Raw genomic sequence first — 17,221 nt, 5'->3', positions numbered from 1 at the left:
TGTCAAGAACCCCATAATTTCAAGGTGGCAGGCTGTGTGAATTACAAATTTTATATTCGTTTCATTACCTTTCACAATTGTAAACAAATACCCGTCAGCCTTTGTCAGTATCGTGTGAGCTGTGCTGTTTAGAGACGTCTGATGTCTGTGTGATTTGTTGACTGTAGTGCAGGTATTTTAAACTGTGGTTATAATTTAATATCATTTTAAAAGCCTGTAACAGTTTCAGCCAAGCATTCATTAAATGCTAATGCTGAAAAATACATCTGAAACTGAGTTATTTTGGAACAGAAGTTAAATGTGACAATGCTATGAAGAAAGCCAAAAACCTGTCATGAGTTGTATTACTATTAATTTAGGAGAAAGAACTCTGAATTATTAGTCAGAATGCCAGCAAAATTAGGGCAGCGCTAAACTGTACGTACCTGTAAGTTCATGCAATTGTGTAACTAGGCAAGGATGAAGGGGAAAATGCTGGCACTGGGGGCTAGTATCAGTGTGGCTGTAATGTTTCCCCAGGTCGGTCAGGTTGTCATCTGTGCTCAGGTTTGGCATATTTTTGATTATTTGACAGGTAAATAATCTTATAACTACAAATAAAGGTAATAATAATGTCAAAAGTTTTAACTTCAAATGTTTGTCCTACCTAAGTATATGTTACAACAAAAATATAATGATTATAAATTTATGCGCTATAGGAACCGATCTTCCTACTTTACATTTTGTCTCATTGAGAAAATAACTCCTGAATTACGAGATTTCAACAATTTTTAAAATCTTTGAGAGTGCATTCCTGTGTGTATGTGCACATATACACAGATACACATATGTATACATGTATACACATTTCCCCCATTCATTTACTCTTACATAACCAACCACTTATAAAAACACTGAAAGCTGTTAGTGGTCAGTATTGCTTTGGGGCTGTGTATAAGCATAAGTCACATAACTTCTGCATTTTCAATCCCCATCTCCTACTAGCAGATATAATCTGCTATTATATCAGTGTACCCATATTTTGATTAGCTATCAGTTTTGGATCAAAGGTCCTGTATTGTTGTTGCTTTTGTGTCCTTTTTCCTTTGGTAAGTCGCCTTCCCCTGCTTGTGTTGTGTCGCTGTGTATGTGATAAGCCTAAAGACCAGCAAACACTCCTCATTTTGGGGATAGGTTTTGTTCACCAAATCCATTTTCCGGTCAGCCACTTGGCATTTGGAATTTAGTTTCACCAAGGAATACTTGGTGGCTACATTTTCAGCTCAACCACAGAATCTATTTCTTCAAAACTAAATCATCATTTATAGCCTGATTTCTATGGAAAATGCATTGCAGCTTCTCCCTTCTGGTACCGGATCAAGAACTCCTTAACTCCTGGGCCACCCTGCTGCCCACACACACACCCCACATACACTGTAGGGTGTAACTCCAGAGGCAGGGCAGGCACAGGGAAATTTGTTTTGAGTGATGAACCTGTTCAGTATCCTGATTGTGGTGGTGGTTACGCAGACCTGCACATGTGTTAGGATTCATAGACTTGCATATCAAAAGGACCAAAGTCAGGTAGATGCTTTATAATTGGGGGTTTCCTCTAACTACAAGACCAGGAAACTAATAAGTTGGAGGAAATAGCCATCATGAAATCATGAGAGGAGGAAAAAAAACAGAAAAGGAGTCACTTTTTCTTAAAGTTTTCTTTTTCAGTTTTAGACTCTTTTAAAATCTTTTTTCCTCCTAAATACTTTTTCAGAGACATGTCTTCACTATGTTCTAAAATTCTTTTCTTTTGTATAGACCATACAGTTTAAACGTAAAACAAAACAAAACAAACAACAGCCTCCCCAGATTGCTCAGATTGTCTTCTTATTTTGGAGTTTTGCACGATTGTTTCTTTTTGCAAGTGCTCCCCATAGGATCTTGTAAGTCTTTGCTGCAGACTTTTTTCTGTAATGATACTTGTACCACAGTATGACCATATGCTTCTGTGGTTCAGTGATAGCCATCTTATACAGGCTGAGGTGATGTCATTCTGAGTCTGAAAGTTTCTATTATATGTGAGTTTCTTTGTAGTACAAAGAATAAGAAAAGCATACCTGTTGACAACCTGTGGCAGAAAAAGTTTGAAAGAAACTGTTAAATAACAAGGGATCGTGGTTGTGGTGCATTTATGTAAAGAATAAATATGAGACTAGAATGTATCGGAGGAATTTGCATGTAGGAACCAAAAGTTAATTTTCTGTACATATTCGACATTTGTCAAATGTTTATTAGGATGCTCTCTTCAGCTCTGAGCTTGGCAACTTAAGCAAGATGTGGAAACAGTTGGCAAGGTTCCTGGGAGGAGGAATGGAACGTATTAGAGACTGACAATAAAGCCTGTAAGGGAGGTTAAAAGAATTGAAATTTCCCAGGGAAGAGAGAGTGTAAGCATGTGAGGGACTGGAACACTGATGCTAACTCTTCATTTAGACTGACCAGGTGGTACAAAAAGGGACGTCCTGAATTTTCTGGAGGGCTTTATTGGCATGTGAACTTTTCTCTTCACTCCAAGACAACTGAGGCCATATCGCACCAATCTCTTCTTCCCGGGGCTTTTCTGACATCGCTCTTTTCTGGTTCTCGCTCTGCCATTCGGGACATTTGTATTTTGACTCCTTTCCTAGGAGGGGGATCTTCTCCTTGGCTCTCAGCTTCATATACTTTTCTCCTCTTTTCCCCTCCCCGTTGGTGAAATCTCATGGCTTATTGCTTCTGTCTTGTTCATCTCAAATCCATCCTTTACACAAGGCCACCAGCAAGATCCATCCAGAATAAGCCCGCCATGTCACTTTCCTACTCAGTTCTTTAGCAGCTGCCTGTAACTTCAGCAGCACCCACTGTCTCTCCAGGGGCTGGATCTGGGCGAGGAGGGGTAGTGTGACGGTGCTCATAACCCCCCTCCAGTGTCGTCTCTGTGCCAGCCCACCCACAGTGGGTGTGCGAGCTACCTGCCCAGTGTGTCAGGAAACAGGGAATATGGTTTTAGGACAGGTTCAGGCTCCTGAGGAGAGACCCTCCATGCCTGATCCACTTTCTGCCTCTATGGCTCCCAGGAGCCTTATGCTGCCCTGGACTGAGTTTTGTTTTTCTTGCTTCTTCTGTTACACATGGCCTGTAGTTCGTAGGATGTGTTCTTTCAATAACAAAAATCTGAAGGAAAGTATAAGCTTTTTAAATTGGGAAGATTGCTGGAATATTCTATAAGGAGGTTTTACTTACATTTTAAGACAAAAGAAGCTGGATTTCCTGAATGTTGTCCCACAGGACCTCCAAAGGGATTAGTCTTGAGTGTGTCTGGATTGGGTATTGATGAGATAAAAATAGAGAGCAAGGTTAGGACGTATTTACTGAATAGTGGTGAACAAATCCATGAAGAACTCTAATGCTTCTTTGTGGAATCATAAAATATTAGGGCCAATAGGCCCATAGGGAGCATCTGTCTCAACCTCTCACTGTGCAGATGAGAAGAAAACTGAGGCCCTGGACGCGGCAGCCAGTGTGGTGGATCCATCTGAGCCCCAATGCCTGGTCTCAGGGTTGCACTACACCAGCTCTCCTTCTGCTGCAGGGATTTTCAAACTGTCTGTCTGTCTGTCTGTCTATCTGTCTATCTGCCTATCTATTTATCTATCGACCAATTGATCTATTGTGATCTATCTTTTTTTAAAGCAGAGGAAGCCCACTTCCTTTTAAGTAAAATATATCCATTTACCTTTTTGTGTGAAATGCTTCAAATTTACACAAAAATAGAAAAGTAAGCTGCTTGTTCAAATAACTAGTTGGTACGGGTATATATTTCTATATTACGTAAGTGTACCATATATGCATTATATGTTTATATACTTAATATTCAAGTAAGGTGACTTAAGACTATTGAGTGGCAGAAATTAGTTGCCTTCAACATCGGGAAACTTAGCTGAGGTCACGACTCACCTCTAACTAGTTGTATGACCTTAGTATATTCTTTTAACTTCTAAGGTTTAATTCTTTTTAAAAACTTTTTTTAAATTTTTTAATTAACTTTTATTTTTTATATTTTTTTGGGGGGGAGGTAATTAGGCTTATTTATTTTTATTTACTTTTTAATGGAGGTACTGGGGATTGAACCCAGGACCTTGTACATGCTAGGTATGTGCTCTGCCACTGAGCTATACCCTCCCTCTCTTAGGTTTAATTCTTACTCTCATGTTTAAAAAAAAAGTTGAATTACTCTGAAGTTTTATTATACCTCCCAGATAATAATAATTACCAACACTTAAATAGTGCTTACTATCTACCAGTCACAGTCATAAGTAAGTATGTTAAGTACACCCTGGTAGGTAGTTCTTGCAACTATCATATGAGGTTGTCTAGTTACTGTTGAAGAAACTGAGGCATGGAGGGTAAAGTAGCCCAAAGGAGGTGCCATAGGTAAAGGGTAGAGCTGGGATTGAAGCAGGAAACCTTGCTCCAGATTCCATGCTTATGACCCCTGTATGTCACTCTGTGGTCCCACTCGTTCATCCTGTTACTGATGTGAATGAGACTTAATAAAAGTGAATGTATAAGGAAGCTTCTTTTTCTTTAATCTTTTTAGAATAGTAAAATATGAATAATAAATGTTTAAGAAAGAGCAACTCTTGTTAAAATGATAAATTCATTCAGAGGGAAATTAAGAAGGTTATTGTCAATATTGACTGTAGTTCTGTTACATATTTTATATAGTGGTATTTATTGACCAAGAGAATCTAAATCAAACTGAAGTTATTCCTAGGACTCTCTCATCTTTACAGTTGTATAATGGCTTTAAAAATTATTGAAAAACAAGCCAGAATAACTTCTTTTGATAGAATATAATCAGAACATGATTCTAGATGATTCTTTTGTGTCAGATTTTCTTCTGGATGCCATATTTTAAGAAAAGCCCAACCAGACTGGGGGAAGGGATTTAGAATTGTGTTATTAAAGAGGTATGCCCAGCCTGGAGAAGGAAGAACATTCTCAAATATATACAAATCTATTGTTTAGATGGGCTTACTAAATAAACAGTCAAACTCATTTCAGCTATAAGATGATTAAGGTCTGAGGGTCTAATGTAAATCGTGGGGACTATAGTTGATAGCACTGTATTGCTAAGAGAATGGAATGTAAATGTTCTCACCAAAAATACACACATACCTACATACATACCTACATACATACATACATACGTACATACATAAATGTATGTATGTTACATGTGTTAATTAGAAAGGTATCAAATCATCATGAAGGGTGCTTTAAATATCTTACAATTTTATATGTCAATCATACCTCTAAAAAGCTGGAAAGAAAAAAAGGATTTGACTCCATGGGATAGAATTGGACCAGTAGATAGAAAGTTACTGAGGGACAGACTTGAACTCAGTAGACGCTGCATGTGAACTTAACCTCTGGGAAGGGGTGTTACAGAACAGAGTAAGGCGTAGTTTGGTTGGACTAGATGACTTTTCAGTTCCCTCTTCACAGTACCCAGCATGTGACATGCACTCAGTAAGTTAACGGTTCAACTGATGACTTTTATTTTTTTAATTTAATTTTTTTGTTTTGTTTTGTTTTTTAACATTTTTTTTATTGAGTTCTGGTCATTTTATAATGTTGTGTCAAATTCCAGTGTAGAGCACAATTTTTCACTTATACATGAACATACATATATTCATTGTCACAGTTTTTCTCTGTGAGCTACCACAAGATCTTGTATATATTTCCCTGTGCTATACAGTATAATCTTGTTTATCTATTCTACATTTTGAAATCACAGTCTGTCCCTTCCCACCCTCTGCCCCCTTGGCAACCACAAGTTTGTATTCTATGTCTATGAGTCTGTTACTGTTTTGTATTTGTATTTTTTCGTACTTTTTTTTTTTTTTTTTAGATTTCACATATGACCGATCTCATATGGTATTTTTCTTTCTCTTTCTGGCTTACTTTACTTAAAATGACATTCTCCAGGAACATCCATGTTGCTGCAATTGGCGTTAGGTTGTTGGTTTTTATGGCTGAATAGTATTCCGTTGTATAAATATACCACTTCTTCTTTATCCAGTCTTCTGTTGATGGACACTTAAGCTGTTTCCATGTCTTGGCTATTGTAAATAGTGCTGCTATGAACATTGGGGTGCAGGTGTCATTTTGAAGTAGGGTTCCTTCTGGATATATGCCCAGGAGTGGGATTCCTGGTTCATATGGTAAGTCTATTCCTAGTCTTCTGAGGAATCTCCACACTGTTTTCCACAGTGGCTGCACCAAACTGCATTCCCGCCAGCAGTGTAGGAGGGTTTCCTTTTCTCCACAGGCTCTCCAGCATTTGTCATTTGTGGACTTTTGAATGATGGCCATTCTGACTGGTGTGAGATGATACCTCATTGTAGTTTTGATTTGCATTTCCCTGATAATTAGTGATACTGAGCATTTTTTCATGTGACCATTGATCATTTGTATGTCTTCCTTTGAGAACTGCTTGTTTAGGTCTTTTGCCCATTTTTGGATTGGGTTGTTTGTTTCTTTCTTACTAAGTTGTATGAGCTGCTTATGTATTCTGGAGATCAAGCCTTTATCGGTTTCATTTGCAAAAATTTTCTCCCATTCCGTAGGTTGTCTTTTTGTTTTACTTACGGTTTCCTTTGCTGTGCAGAAGCTTGTAAGTTTCATTAGGTCCCATTTATTTATTCTTGCTTTTATTTCTATTGCTTGGGTATAGACTGTTCTCAGAGAACATTTTTGAGATGTATGTCAGATAATGTTTTGCATATATTTTCTTCTGGGAGGTTTGTTGTATCTTGTCTTATGTTTAAGTCTTTGATCCATTTTGAGTTTATTTTTGTGTATGGTGTAAGGGAGTGTTCTAGCTTCACTGATTTACATGCTGCTGTCCAGTTTTCCCAACACCATTTGCTGAAGAGACTGTCTTTATTCCGTTGTATATTCTTGCCTCTTTTGTCGAAGATTAGCTGACCAAAAGTTTGTGGGTTCATTTCTGGGCTGTCTATTCTGTTCCATTGGTCCATATGTCTCTTTTTATACCAATACCATGCTGTTTTGATTACTGTAGCTCTATAGTATTGTCTGAAGTCTGGGAGAGTTATTCCTTCAGCCTCTTTCTTTTTCTTCAGTAATGTTTTGGCAATTCTGGGTCTTCTGTGGTTCCATATAAATTTTATCATGATTTGTTCTAATTCTGTGAAATTTGTCCTGGGTAATTTGATAGGGATTGCATTAAATCTGTAGATTGCCTGGGGCAGTATGACCATTTTAACAATACTGATTTTCCAATCCAAGAACATGGGATATCTTTCCATTTTTTTTAAGTCTTCTTTAATTTCTTTAATCAGTGTTTTATAGTTTTCCATGTATAAGTCTTTCACCTCCTTGGTTAGATTTATTCCTAGGTATTTTATTACTTTGGATGCTATTTTAAAGGGGATTGTTTCTTTACTTTCTTTTTCTGTTAATTCATCGTTAGTGTAAAGAAAGGCAAGTGATTTTTGAACGTTAATCTTGTAACCTGCTACCTTGCTGAATTCTTTGATTACTTCTAGTAGTTTTTGTGTGGACCTTTTAGGATTTTATATATGTGTGTGTGTGTGTGTGTGTGTGTATGTCATCTGCATATAGTGACACTTTTACCTCTTCTTTTCCAATTTGGATCCCTTTTATTTCTCTCTCTTGCCTGATTGCTGTTGCTAGGACTCCCAAGACTGTGTTGAATAGGAGTGGTGATAGTGGACATCCTTGTCTTGTCCCAGATTTTAGTAGGAAGCTTTTGAGTTTTTCACCGTTGAGTACTCTCTGCTGGCTGTAGATTTGTCATATATAGCTTTTCTTATGTTGAGATATGTTCCCTCTATACCCACTTTGGTGAGAGTTTTTATCGTAAATGGGTGTTGAATTTTATCAAATGCTTTTTCTGCATCTATTGAGATGATCATGTGGTTTTTGTCCTTTCTCTTATTGATATGATGTATTACATTAATTGATTTGCATATGTTGAACCACCCTTGTGTCCCTGGGATGAACCCTACTTGATCATGATGTATAATCTTTTATGTGCTGTTGGATTGTATTTGCTAATATTTTGGTAAAGGATTTTTGCATATGTGTTCATCAGTGATGTCGGTCTGTAATTCTCTTTTTTGGTGGTGTCTTTACTTGGTTTTGGTATCAGGGTGATGGTGGCTTCATAGAATGAATTTGGGAGTATTCCCTCCTTTTCAATCTTCTGGAAGAGTTTGAGAAGGACAATTCTTCTTTGTATGTTTGGTAGAATTCCCTGTTGAAGCTGTCTGGTTCTGGACTTTTATTTATAGGGAGGTTTTTTTTATTGCTAATTCGATTTCATTTCTAGTGATCGGTTTGTTCAAGTGGTCAGTTTCTTCTTGATTCAGTCTTGGTGGACTGTATGTTTCCAGAAACTTGTCCATCTCCTCTAGGTTATCCATTTTGGTTCCATATAGTTTTTTGTGATATTCTCATATGATATTCTGTATTTCTATGTTATTTGTTGTAATTTCTCCATTTTCTTTTCTTATTTTGCTTATTTGTGCTCTTTTTTCTTTTTTGTGAGTTTGGCCAGAGGTTTGTTGATTTTATGTACTCTTTCAAAAAACCAGTGTTTGGTCTGATTAATTTTTCTATTTTTTTTTAATCTCTATTTTATTTATTTCCTCCCTGATCTTTATTATTTCCTTTTTTTGCTGGCTTTTGGATTTTTTGCTCTTCTTTTTCTAGTTCTTTTACCTGGTGGGTTAGATTGTTTATTTGAGATTGTTATTCTGAACTGATGACGTTTAGAAACATGGAGCATGAGAAATATTCTTCTCTATTTTAAACCAGTGTGACTCTTAAAGTGACTTATTTGATTCTGTCCTAATTACAAGGAGAGGTTGAGAAGAAATATTTAACTTTATTTAGATGTAGGTTTGGTTAGTTTCTAATTCCTCTTATATATCATGAGGCTTCATGGATCGTGTTGAGTTCTCCAGGAGAAGATAAGTAACTAGCATAGCTGCTGTATAAATTATTACTGTATACGTTTTAAATGCATTCATTTTTATATATATGCATGTCTCAGTTTATTAACTTGTAAGCTCTTTGATAGTAGGCTTTATTATTTTTGTGTCTCCCCTCACAGCACCTAGCCCACAATATTTTTACAGTAATATTTAAAGTGATTTCAAACTGTGTGTGTGTATATGTGTGTGTGTGTGTGTGTGTGTGTGTTTGGGTGTCCTTAATTCTCATTATTATTCAGAAAGAGTTCTGTCATTTATGTATGCTAATGTTGACTTTTAAATTTAGAAATTATTTAACTTAATTGAAACCGGCCTTGCATTGTGTCTGCTGTGGAGGGGAATGTGCTTAGTGTTTTGCTTTTTGCAGGTGCGTGTGAGGGAACCTTAGCTTGCTCGACCTGTCACCTCATCTTTGAACAGCACGTATTTGAGAAGTTAGAAGCAATCAGTGATGAGGAGAATGACATGCTTGATCTGGCATATGGACTAACAGACAGGTAAGATTTTAGGGCCACTTTGCTGTAATAATAATCTGGGAGGATAAAAGTTGTCTGTGAGTTCAGGTCTATCTGTGGCCAGAACCATGTGGATAATAGTGTTATCCCAGTGTGGATGGATAGTAGTTACAAGTTTTAAATATCAAATATGTGACATTTCTCTATGTATTCTACAGTTTAACTCGTATGAAACTTTACTTTTAACAAAAGTTGAAAAAAATTAATTGAAAGTAGCAGAAGTATAAGTTTTAGATCCTAATAATCTACTTTAGTCTATTTTTATCCCAGGAATCAGTATTTATCACAATTTAATGAGTTAGGATTAAATTGAATGTTTTTTATGGTATTCTTGGAAGACAGATTTGATAATTGAAAGGAATTATAATGGAAAGTTTTACCTGCTTGGAAGAACAGAATTTTCAAAAACAACTAAACAGGTAATAGTACTTATGATAAAATGAATAGCTCTATTTCTGCATGTACGTTAGAGTAAATTAATCAGAGGTTATTCTTATTAATTAATAGGTAGTCTTAAAAGTGGTAAGATTGATAGTAGCAAATGGTATCAAGTGATAACTTATTTTTTTTAAAACTTATCTAGTCTTTTGGTTGGCATTAGGGAAGATAGCTAGTTGATTTACTGTTTCAAGGGATAAGATAATTTGAACTTAATTAAGGTTATCTTTAGTGTTTAACTGTAATTTGATGACCTTAATGAAAAATAATTTTTTAAATTAAAAATACTAGTAATAATAATAGCTTTATTTCTTTCACGTGTATTATGGGACCACAATTTTGTTAGAACCTGAACATAAACTGTCTCATCTAAGTGTCACAAAAGTTGTAAGATCCTTGGTATTTATTGTGTCTGTCATCTGCCTGTCTCCCCTTACATCTTCAGGTGTCACATTCTCTGTCAACACTTCCTTTTTTTCTAAATGATTATGCACAGAATACACTCAATGGTTGTGTTAATTTGGTTCTGAGAATTGTTTCTCTCTTAATGGAAGGGGTAAATCACAGCTGTTTGCCCTTTTATTCAGATAAAATTTTTAGGTGCATGTAACATAATATTCTAAGTGGAAAGAAAAGAAAAATGAGAAGGAAGGGAGAGATATATTTAGGAAAGATACTTGAATGTGAGAAGATAGAAAAGACCTATTGTAAGTGTAGACTAGCCAAGAATTTTGATAATAAAATTCAAAATCTTAGAACGAGACAGTGGAAAGCAGGAAATATCTTTTATGGTGTTTTATAGCTGGTGTTCTTAAGGAGAGACAATTTTAATAGAAATGCTTTGTGGGGAAAGAGTATGATGCTTTTCACAGGTAGGATTTAGAAAACACTGACATACTTGGGAGTGGACATAATTTTGTTCAAAGATAGTAACTGCATGTAAACTTCTATTTCTAGGGTACCTTATACTTCCAGAGAAAGAAATAAGAAAACTCAGTCTTTAGTTCATAGGTTTATTTTATTTTATCTACTTATTTAATTTTTTAAAGTTTTAAACTTTTTTTATTGAGTTATAGTCTTTTTACAATGTTGTGTCAAATTCCAGTGCAGAGCACTATTTTTCAGTTATACATGAACATATGTATATCCATTGTCACATTTTTTTTTTGCTGTGAGCTACCACAAGATCTTGTATATATTTCCCTGTGCTATACATTATAATCTTGTTCATAGGTTTATTTTAAAATTATGTGCTGTGTATTAAGTGTCTTTTAATTTTTGAGATAGAAGAGCATCCTTTTAATGTTTGCTGTAGGGTGTCCTTAACCTTGACTGTTGGTGGCCTGATGATACACGGGCTCATCTGGCACTTGCCGTGCTGGTTACTTGTCTCCTTTTCCCATTAGGGCAGGGGCTATGTCATATTTCCTCATAGTATGTCCAGTGTCTGACTTACAGAGGGTGTCACCAGCTCTTTTTGGAATGAATGGTTAATAGATTCAGGAACTATCTGTGAGTCTACTTTTGATGGCTGTCATTGCTCCCTGCCATCAGGGTTTCCATGGATAATCTTCACAGAGGCCTCAGTTCTCATATCTGTGAAATAAGGATACCAATAGCACCTACTTCCTAGGGTGGTTGTGTCGAGTCAGTGAATAAATACACGTGAAGCCCCTTGAACAGTGCCTGGTGGAGAAAGCATTTACTAAATGGCTGTTGTTGGCATTCCAACTATAATATCAGTTTAAATGCTGGGTACTTGCTACGTGCCTAGGAACTTAACAAAGGTTACTTCTAACATGCAGGGTTAGGCAGTGTTATCACCGTTTTATAGAACAAGACACAGTTCTCGGAGACTCGCTCAAGGCCACAGAGCTGGAAAATGACAGAGCCTTGGTTTGAATTGTTACACTGGATCCCAAAGCCCTTGTTTTTTTGTTTTTTTTTTTTTGTTTTTTTTTTTTTACTGTTTTAAGCTGCTTCTCTGCATTGAAAACCAAACCTTAGAAGTAAAGTTAACACAACACCTAGTGTATTTCTTCCGTCAGGTGTGTGCAGCAGTGGTGACTGGAGAAAACGTCTTCAGGGTTTGCACAGGTGTGAGATTTTGTGAACTAGTAGTGAAATCAAGGAAGACTTGCTGTCCCCTCAAGATGTGAGACCCTTTCTACACCTGTAGATCTTTAGGCCGGAGGCCTTCCATGCGGAAGGTGGGCCGTGAAACAGCCATGGCACCACTGCCTCATCTGGGTCACAAAACCAGGAAGGACTCCCAGTGCCCCACCTCCCTGTGTCCCCACACACTTGTGGTTCCTCGGTTACTACCCTGACTAGTCTGCCCTGTGTCATTGCTAGCTGTTTCCAGCCCACTTCCCTTACTAAATCAGAAGTCCCCTAAGACTAGCATTGCCTTTGTGTGAACGCCAGGACATGCCCTAGGGCTCACCGCAGCCCTAATGAATTCATCTGAACTGGCTTGCCTCGTTTTCCCTCTTGCAGACACAGCTTAATGCATAATTGAGTGTCGTCAAGGCTGTTTCTGGTTCAACGAATAGGAATTACTGGAGGAAGAGGGTGTTTTCTGTCAGCAGTCAGTATTCCCCCCACTCAGAAACCTCCCCGCAGCCCCTCGTCGCTCACCAGTTAGAACCGGGACCCCTGCTCTGCGTTCAGAGCTGTCGCGGCCGGGCCGCCTTCCCAGCGCGTCACACTCCTGTCCCCGTCCGGCCTGCACAGCACCCGGCTGCACACGCGTGCTGCCTCACACGTGCCTTGGATCCCTGCTACCTTTGCCTCAGCTGCCTTTCTCCCTTGTCTTTTATTAAATGTTAAATCCTACCCGTCTTTCAAAGACCTTTCTAAACTCTGTCTCCCCTGGCCAGAGTAAGTGCTTCCTCCTCAGCCCTTCTAGCTTCCCCTCTCTGTGCCATTTGTCACAATCTCACACATTAATTATCTGCAAATATGTCTCAGCTCTTCTATTTGACTGAAAGTTCACTCCTTAGTACTGATGTTAGCGGCTGATCCTCGCCGCAGGCCTGTGAGGAATCCGCTTGTTATCCATCCTTGGGACAAGATTAGGAAACGGATGTTTGACAGGCTTGAGAAAGTTGCCTGGGAACACGCCATGTTCAGTGCTGAGTTCTGGACCCCTGGTCTGTTTGCCTCTGGCCCCCATGCTGCCTCCTTGTAGCATCCCCGGTGCCCAGCGTGTAAGAGGTGTTCAGTGAGGATTGGAATGAGTTGCTGTTCTTCGCCTAGGCACTGACGTGTGGTACTGTGCATTTAAATGCTCAGTAAGTGCTTGAAGAATATGTTGATGAAACTGAGACCTGCAGATCACAGTCCATCAAATTTAAAGCAATTTGATTATAATATTAATACAGTATTTTTACGTGCCACTCAGAAAAAGCACTGCTGATTAAAATATGGTGCAGTTATCACTTAAAATTTTATGCATATTAAAAGAGCTATTTATATTTAGAGCTATTAAGACATAGATTTGTACATCACTGTTAAAAGAAGAAAATATAAATAAAATTGGTCATAATTCTGAAAAAAAAGAAAATGAAATTATATTTATTTTTACAATGAGTTATTTGCTTTCCTAATACCAAATTCACGCTGTGTTTCTGCACTCTTAATTTTTGTTTTGTAATCTTCTCGGACTTATTTTGACTGGTAATGAAATTCAACACTTGTAGTGTTAACATACTTCCTATAACTCAGCTGAAGGGACACCTATATAAATATTGTAGCCAAGCTTGCAGCTCTGATGTGACTGCCGCCTCACAGTGGCAGTCATTCTAAGATGCATTTATTTTCAGAGATGCCAAAAACGTTGGAAAAATAAATGCATCTGGTAATTGATGGACTTACGTCTGTATGTTTATTCCATGTTTCTTATTTTAAAGGCTTTAGAAAGTCTAACTTTCCTTTATAGTCTGTGTGGTTTTAATTATCTGGGAATTGACCATTCTCTAGGTGTGGCTAAAACCTCAGTTCTCTCTCCACTGTGTCGTGCCTTCTCATTATTTCATGGCCTGTCGGTCCTGTCACCAAAGAGCAGAAGTTCTGATAAAACCATTAGTAGGTGACAGAAACTAAAGATTAAAATGAAGCTTTGGCACATGTCACTTTTCATTTTTCACAGTTACGTTCTGTTACCCTCTAGATGAAAGGGTTGGGTATGTCTTTTTCGACTAAATGGAAATATAAAAGGTAAATAAATCCCTCATTGCTTAGGGGTAAGAAGATGTCCTACTAACTTCATTGTTTTGTGAATAGTATATACTTAACACTAAATCCTATCTCCCCCCCTTTTTATGCAGATCCCGGTTGGGCTGCCAGATCTGTTTGACAAAGTCCATGGACAACATGACTGTTCGAGTGCCGGAGGCCGTGGCCGATGCCAGAGAGTCCATTGATATGGGCAAGAACTCCTCCAAGCTAGAATAAGTAGGACTATTTTCACAAAATTTTACCTATTTTTATAATTATTATTTCTTAATGTAACTAAATGAGAACATGGGTGAATGAGTTTATTATTATGACTAGATACACTACTTCAATTCACTGCGGGTGACTTGGATTTGGTAGTTCTGAAAGTAAGCCGTCTTTATTTTGAATAAATTATAAAAGCAAATCAAATATTAGAAAGTAGTTAGTATGATAAAGCCTTACATATTTCACCTGTGTTTGGTCAGCAGTGTTAGCAAATGTTTTCACATAAATTTTATACCTATTTACTTATAACATCGGTTAAAAAAGTTTTATTATCTCTGTTAAATGTGGTGGAGGCAGAGATCTGAAACGGTCTGTCTAGGGCCACACAACAAATTAGAAGACCTGTTCTAGGGCCGTATCTTGTTACTGCAAGTTACGTGTTCAAATTGAAACTGGAGAAATTAGGAATACCCTCCTTATAGCAGTAGTTAACTGTGACTGTGTACGGACAGACTGTTTAATCATTCGGTAAGCTACGTAATTTCAGAGACAGTTAAGACCTTATAAATAAATATTTAAAATTTTGATTCAGTGAAAAGTCCAAGGCTGAACACAGGTGATAGAGCACTGTCAAAGAAATTTGGTTTACTTCTGGCCCCAACTGGAGGAGTAAACTAAAACTGAGGTGTATTTTTTTTTTATCCCAATCAGAATGGTCTGTCTTTGTAATCTTTTAGAAATAATACTGATTTATAAATCTCTGCCTGTAACCGAAGGGACATCTTACAGCTTAGGTTTTCTCTGTCCTGAGCTGCTGCACTGCACAGCCTGGGGTGCTGTCCCCTTGGCAAGGACAGAGCCACACTGTATGCAGTGAGCATAGCGGGGCAGGGCCCAGGGTTGGGGGAGGGCTGGAGCGCCGCAGATCCATGCGCAAGGCAAACCTTTGTACTTTATCTTCACTGTGAATAAACTGTTCAATGATAATAAAGGGGTACAAAGTATGCTCTGGAAAGTGTAATAAAATATCAAGTAGTTTGGACTATTGGTGGGGAAGGGCAGAGCTAATTAGTAAAAAGTGAATTATATGGTGCTCCTTAGCCTCAGGTGCACCTGTGCAGCTTGAGTGTTTACACAAATATTTGTCAAGGACGGTATTTGACCTACAATATTGTGTCATGTCCATTGAGGATACAGAGGTGAACAAGATTAGGAGCTCACCTTTTATTAGGAAAAGATAAAATACATGTATGCTTCAGCTGAACTAAATGCCAAGTAGGATACTTTTAAACTAATTATCATGTAAAAGTGATGAAGGAAGAACTCAGAGCGTCTGATGTTCGTCTGACACTCGGTAACTGTCGAGTGCTTTCCATTTGGAGCGCAGTCTACTTTTAAAGCACTTCAAAACAATGTGTTCTCTTAGACTCCATATCCCCTTGTATTCTTGCGTGGATTTCCTAAATTCTCCTTTGCAGAGCACTTAAATAATGACATTCAGCCCAAGCCCTCTGAAATTTAGTCTAATTATGTCAGACTTTGAGAGCTTCATATTAATGAAGTTTAATTGTATTACTTAAATAAAACCTACAAAACTTATTAATTAATGATACATCCTATCATTGATTTATATAAATGTTATTTTTTCAGTTTGAAAAAAATCCTTTCATATTCAATGAGTGTGTATTCGAGGTAATAGCATTAGTTATCTCTTGCTGCAAAACACATTACCTCCAAACTTAGTGGCTTGAAGCAATGTTTTATTGTCTCAGTTTCTGTGGGTCAGGAACTCAGAGAGTGCAGAGCAGGGACGCTCATCTCTGCTTCATGATGTCTCTGGCCTGAGCTAGAAGACTTAAAAGGCCAGGCGCTGGCATCATCTGAAGACTTGGGGTTCCCTCATGTGTCTGGTAAATTGATGCTGGCGTCAGCTGGGGGTCCAGCAGGGGCTGTTGACTGAAACACCCACATATGGCCCTTCGGGTGTCCTGGGCTTCCTCACAGCATAGGGTTGGGTTCTGAGAAGCCAGTGCCCCAAGAGAGAGAGCATGTCAGCATGCCAGGCAGGAGCTGTGTCTTTTTAATGACCTTGTCATTTAAGTCACACAGTGTCACTTCTGCCTGTTTCTTTTTTTTTTTTTTTTCCATTAGAACTGAGACACTGGTCTGGCTCATCATTTGAAGGGAGAGATGTCAAAGAATTTGCAGACATGTTTTAAAGCCATCACAGTAACCATTATTTTCAGATTAACTTACTGGCACATTATTGCCTGTGAAAATTGGCCTTTTAACTAACAGTGTTCTAAACTTTTTAAGAAGGACTAGATTTTACTCTTGTGCTTTGAAAGATTCTCATGTCTTTATTATGATGGTTCATTTGTTTTATTCCCCAACTCTGAACAGTTTTCTTCTTGACAGTTGATTTCAATTAGAGGGAAGAGAGGCAGGCTTCCTCTCAATGCTGTGTAATTTCAGTTTACATTTCTCTGTCATTCTGCCACCAAGAAAGGCATCTCCCCTTGGCATAGTGCTCTAAATAATCTTTGGTTATGTGCTGATAAGTAATATCGTATTTGGTCTTCACAGATGAAACCAACCTGTAATTATGTAAGTAATTCAGAACTGCTGAATTCACTTTTACAATGAACCATTCTAAAAATTTTCAAGATCTTTTGCCTAACTTTCACTGTGAACATTGTCCAACTTCTGTCGTAAAGGACAGCTTTCCGTTTTTAAAAGTAACTATTTAAATAT

At 37.7% G+C, this 17,221-nt stretch overlaps 1 protein-coding gene across 1 annotated transcript in view; it reads left to right on the top strand.

The window, feature by feature from the left end:
* The window catches only part of FDX1 (ferredoxin 1), an 82,766-nt gene that overhangs the window by 13,894 nt on the left and 51,651 nt on the right, over window positions 1-17,221 (top strand). Inside the window, exons 3-4 of the mRNA XM_072954033.1 lie at window positions 9,436-9,565; window positions 14,353-14,479. Of these exons, the coding sequence (XP_072810134.1) occupies window positions 9,436-9,565; window positions 14,353-14,479 (257 nt within the window). The remainder of the gene's footprint in view (window positions 1-9,435; window positions 9,566-14,352; window positions 14,480-17,221) is intronic.

The sequence above is a fragment of the Vicugna pacos genome, chromosome 33 (genome assembly GCF_048564905.1).
Source record: "Vicugna pacos chromosome 33, VicPac4, whole genome shotgun sequence".
In the NCBI taxonomy this organism is placed as follows: domain Eukaryota; kingdom Metazoa; phylum Chordata; class Mammalia; order Artiodactyla; family Camelidae; genus Vicugna; species Vicugna pacos.
This window is presented reverse-complemented; position numbering and strand designations above follow the sequence as displayed.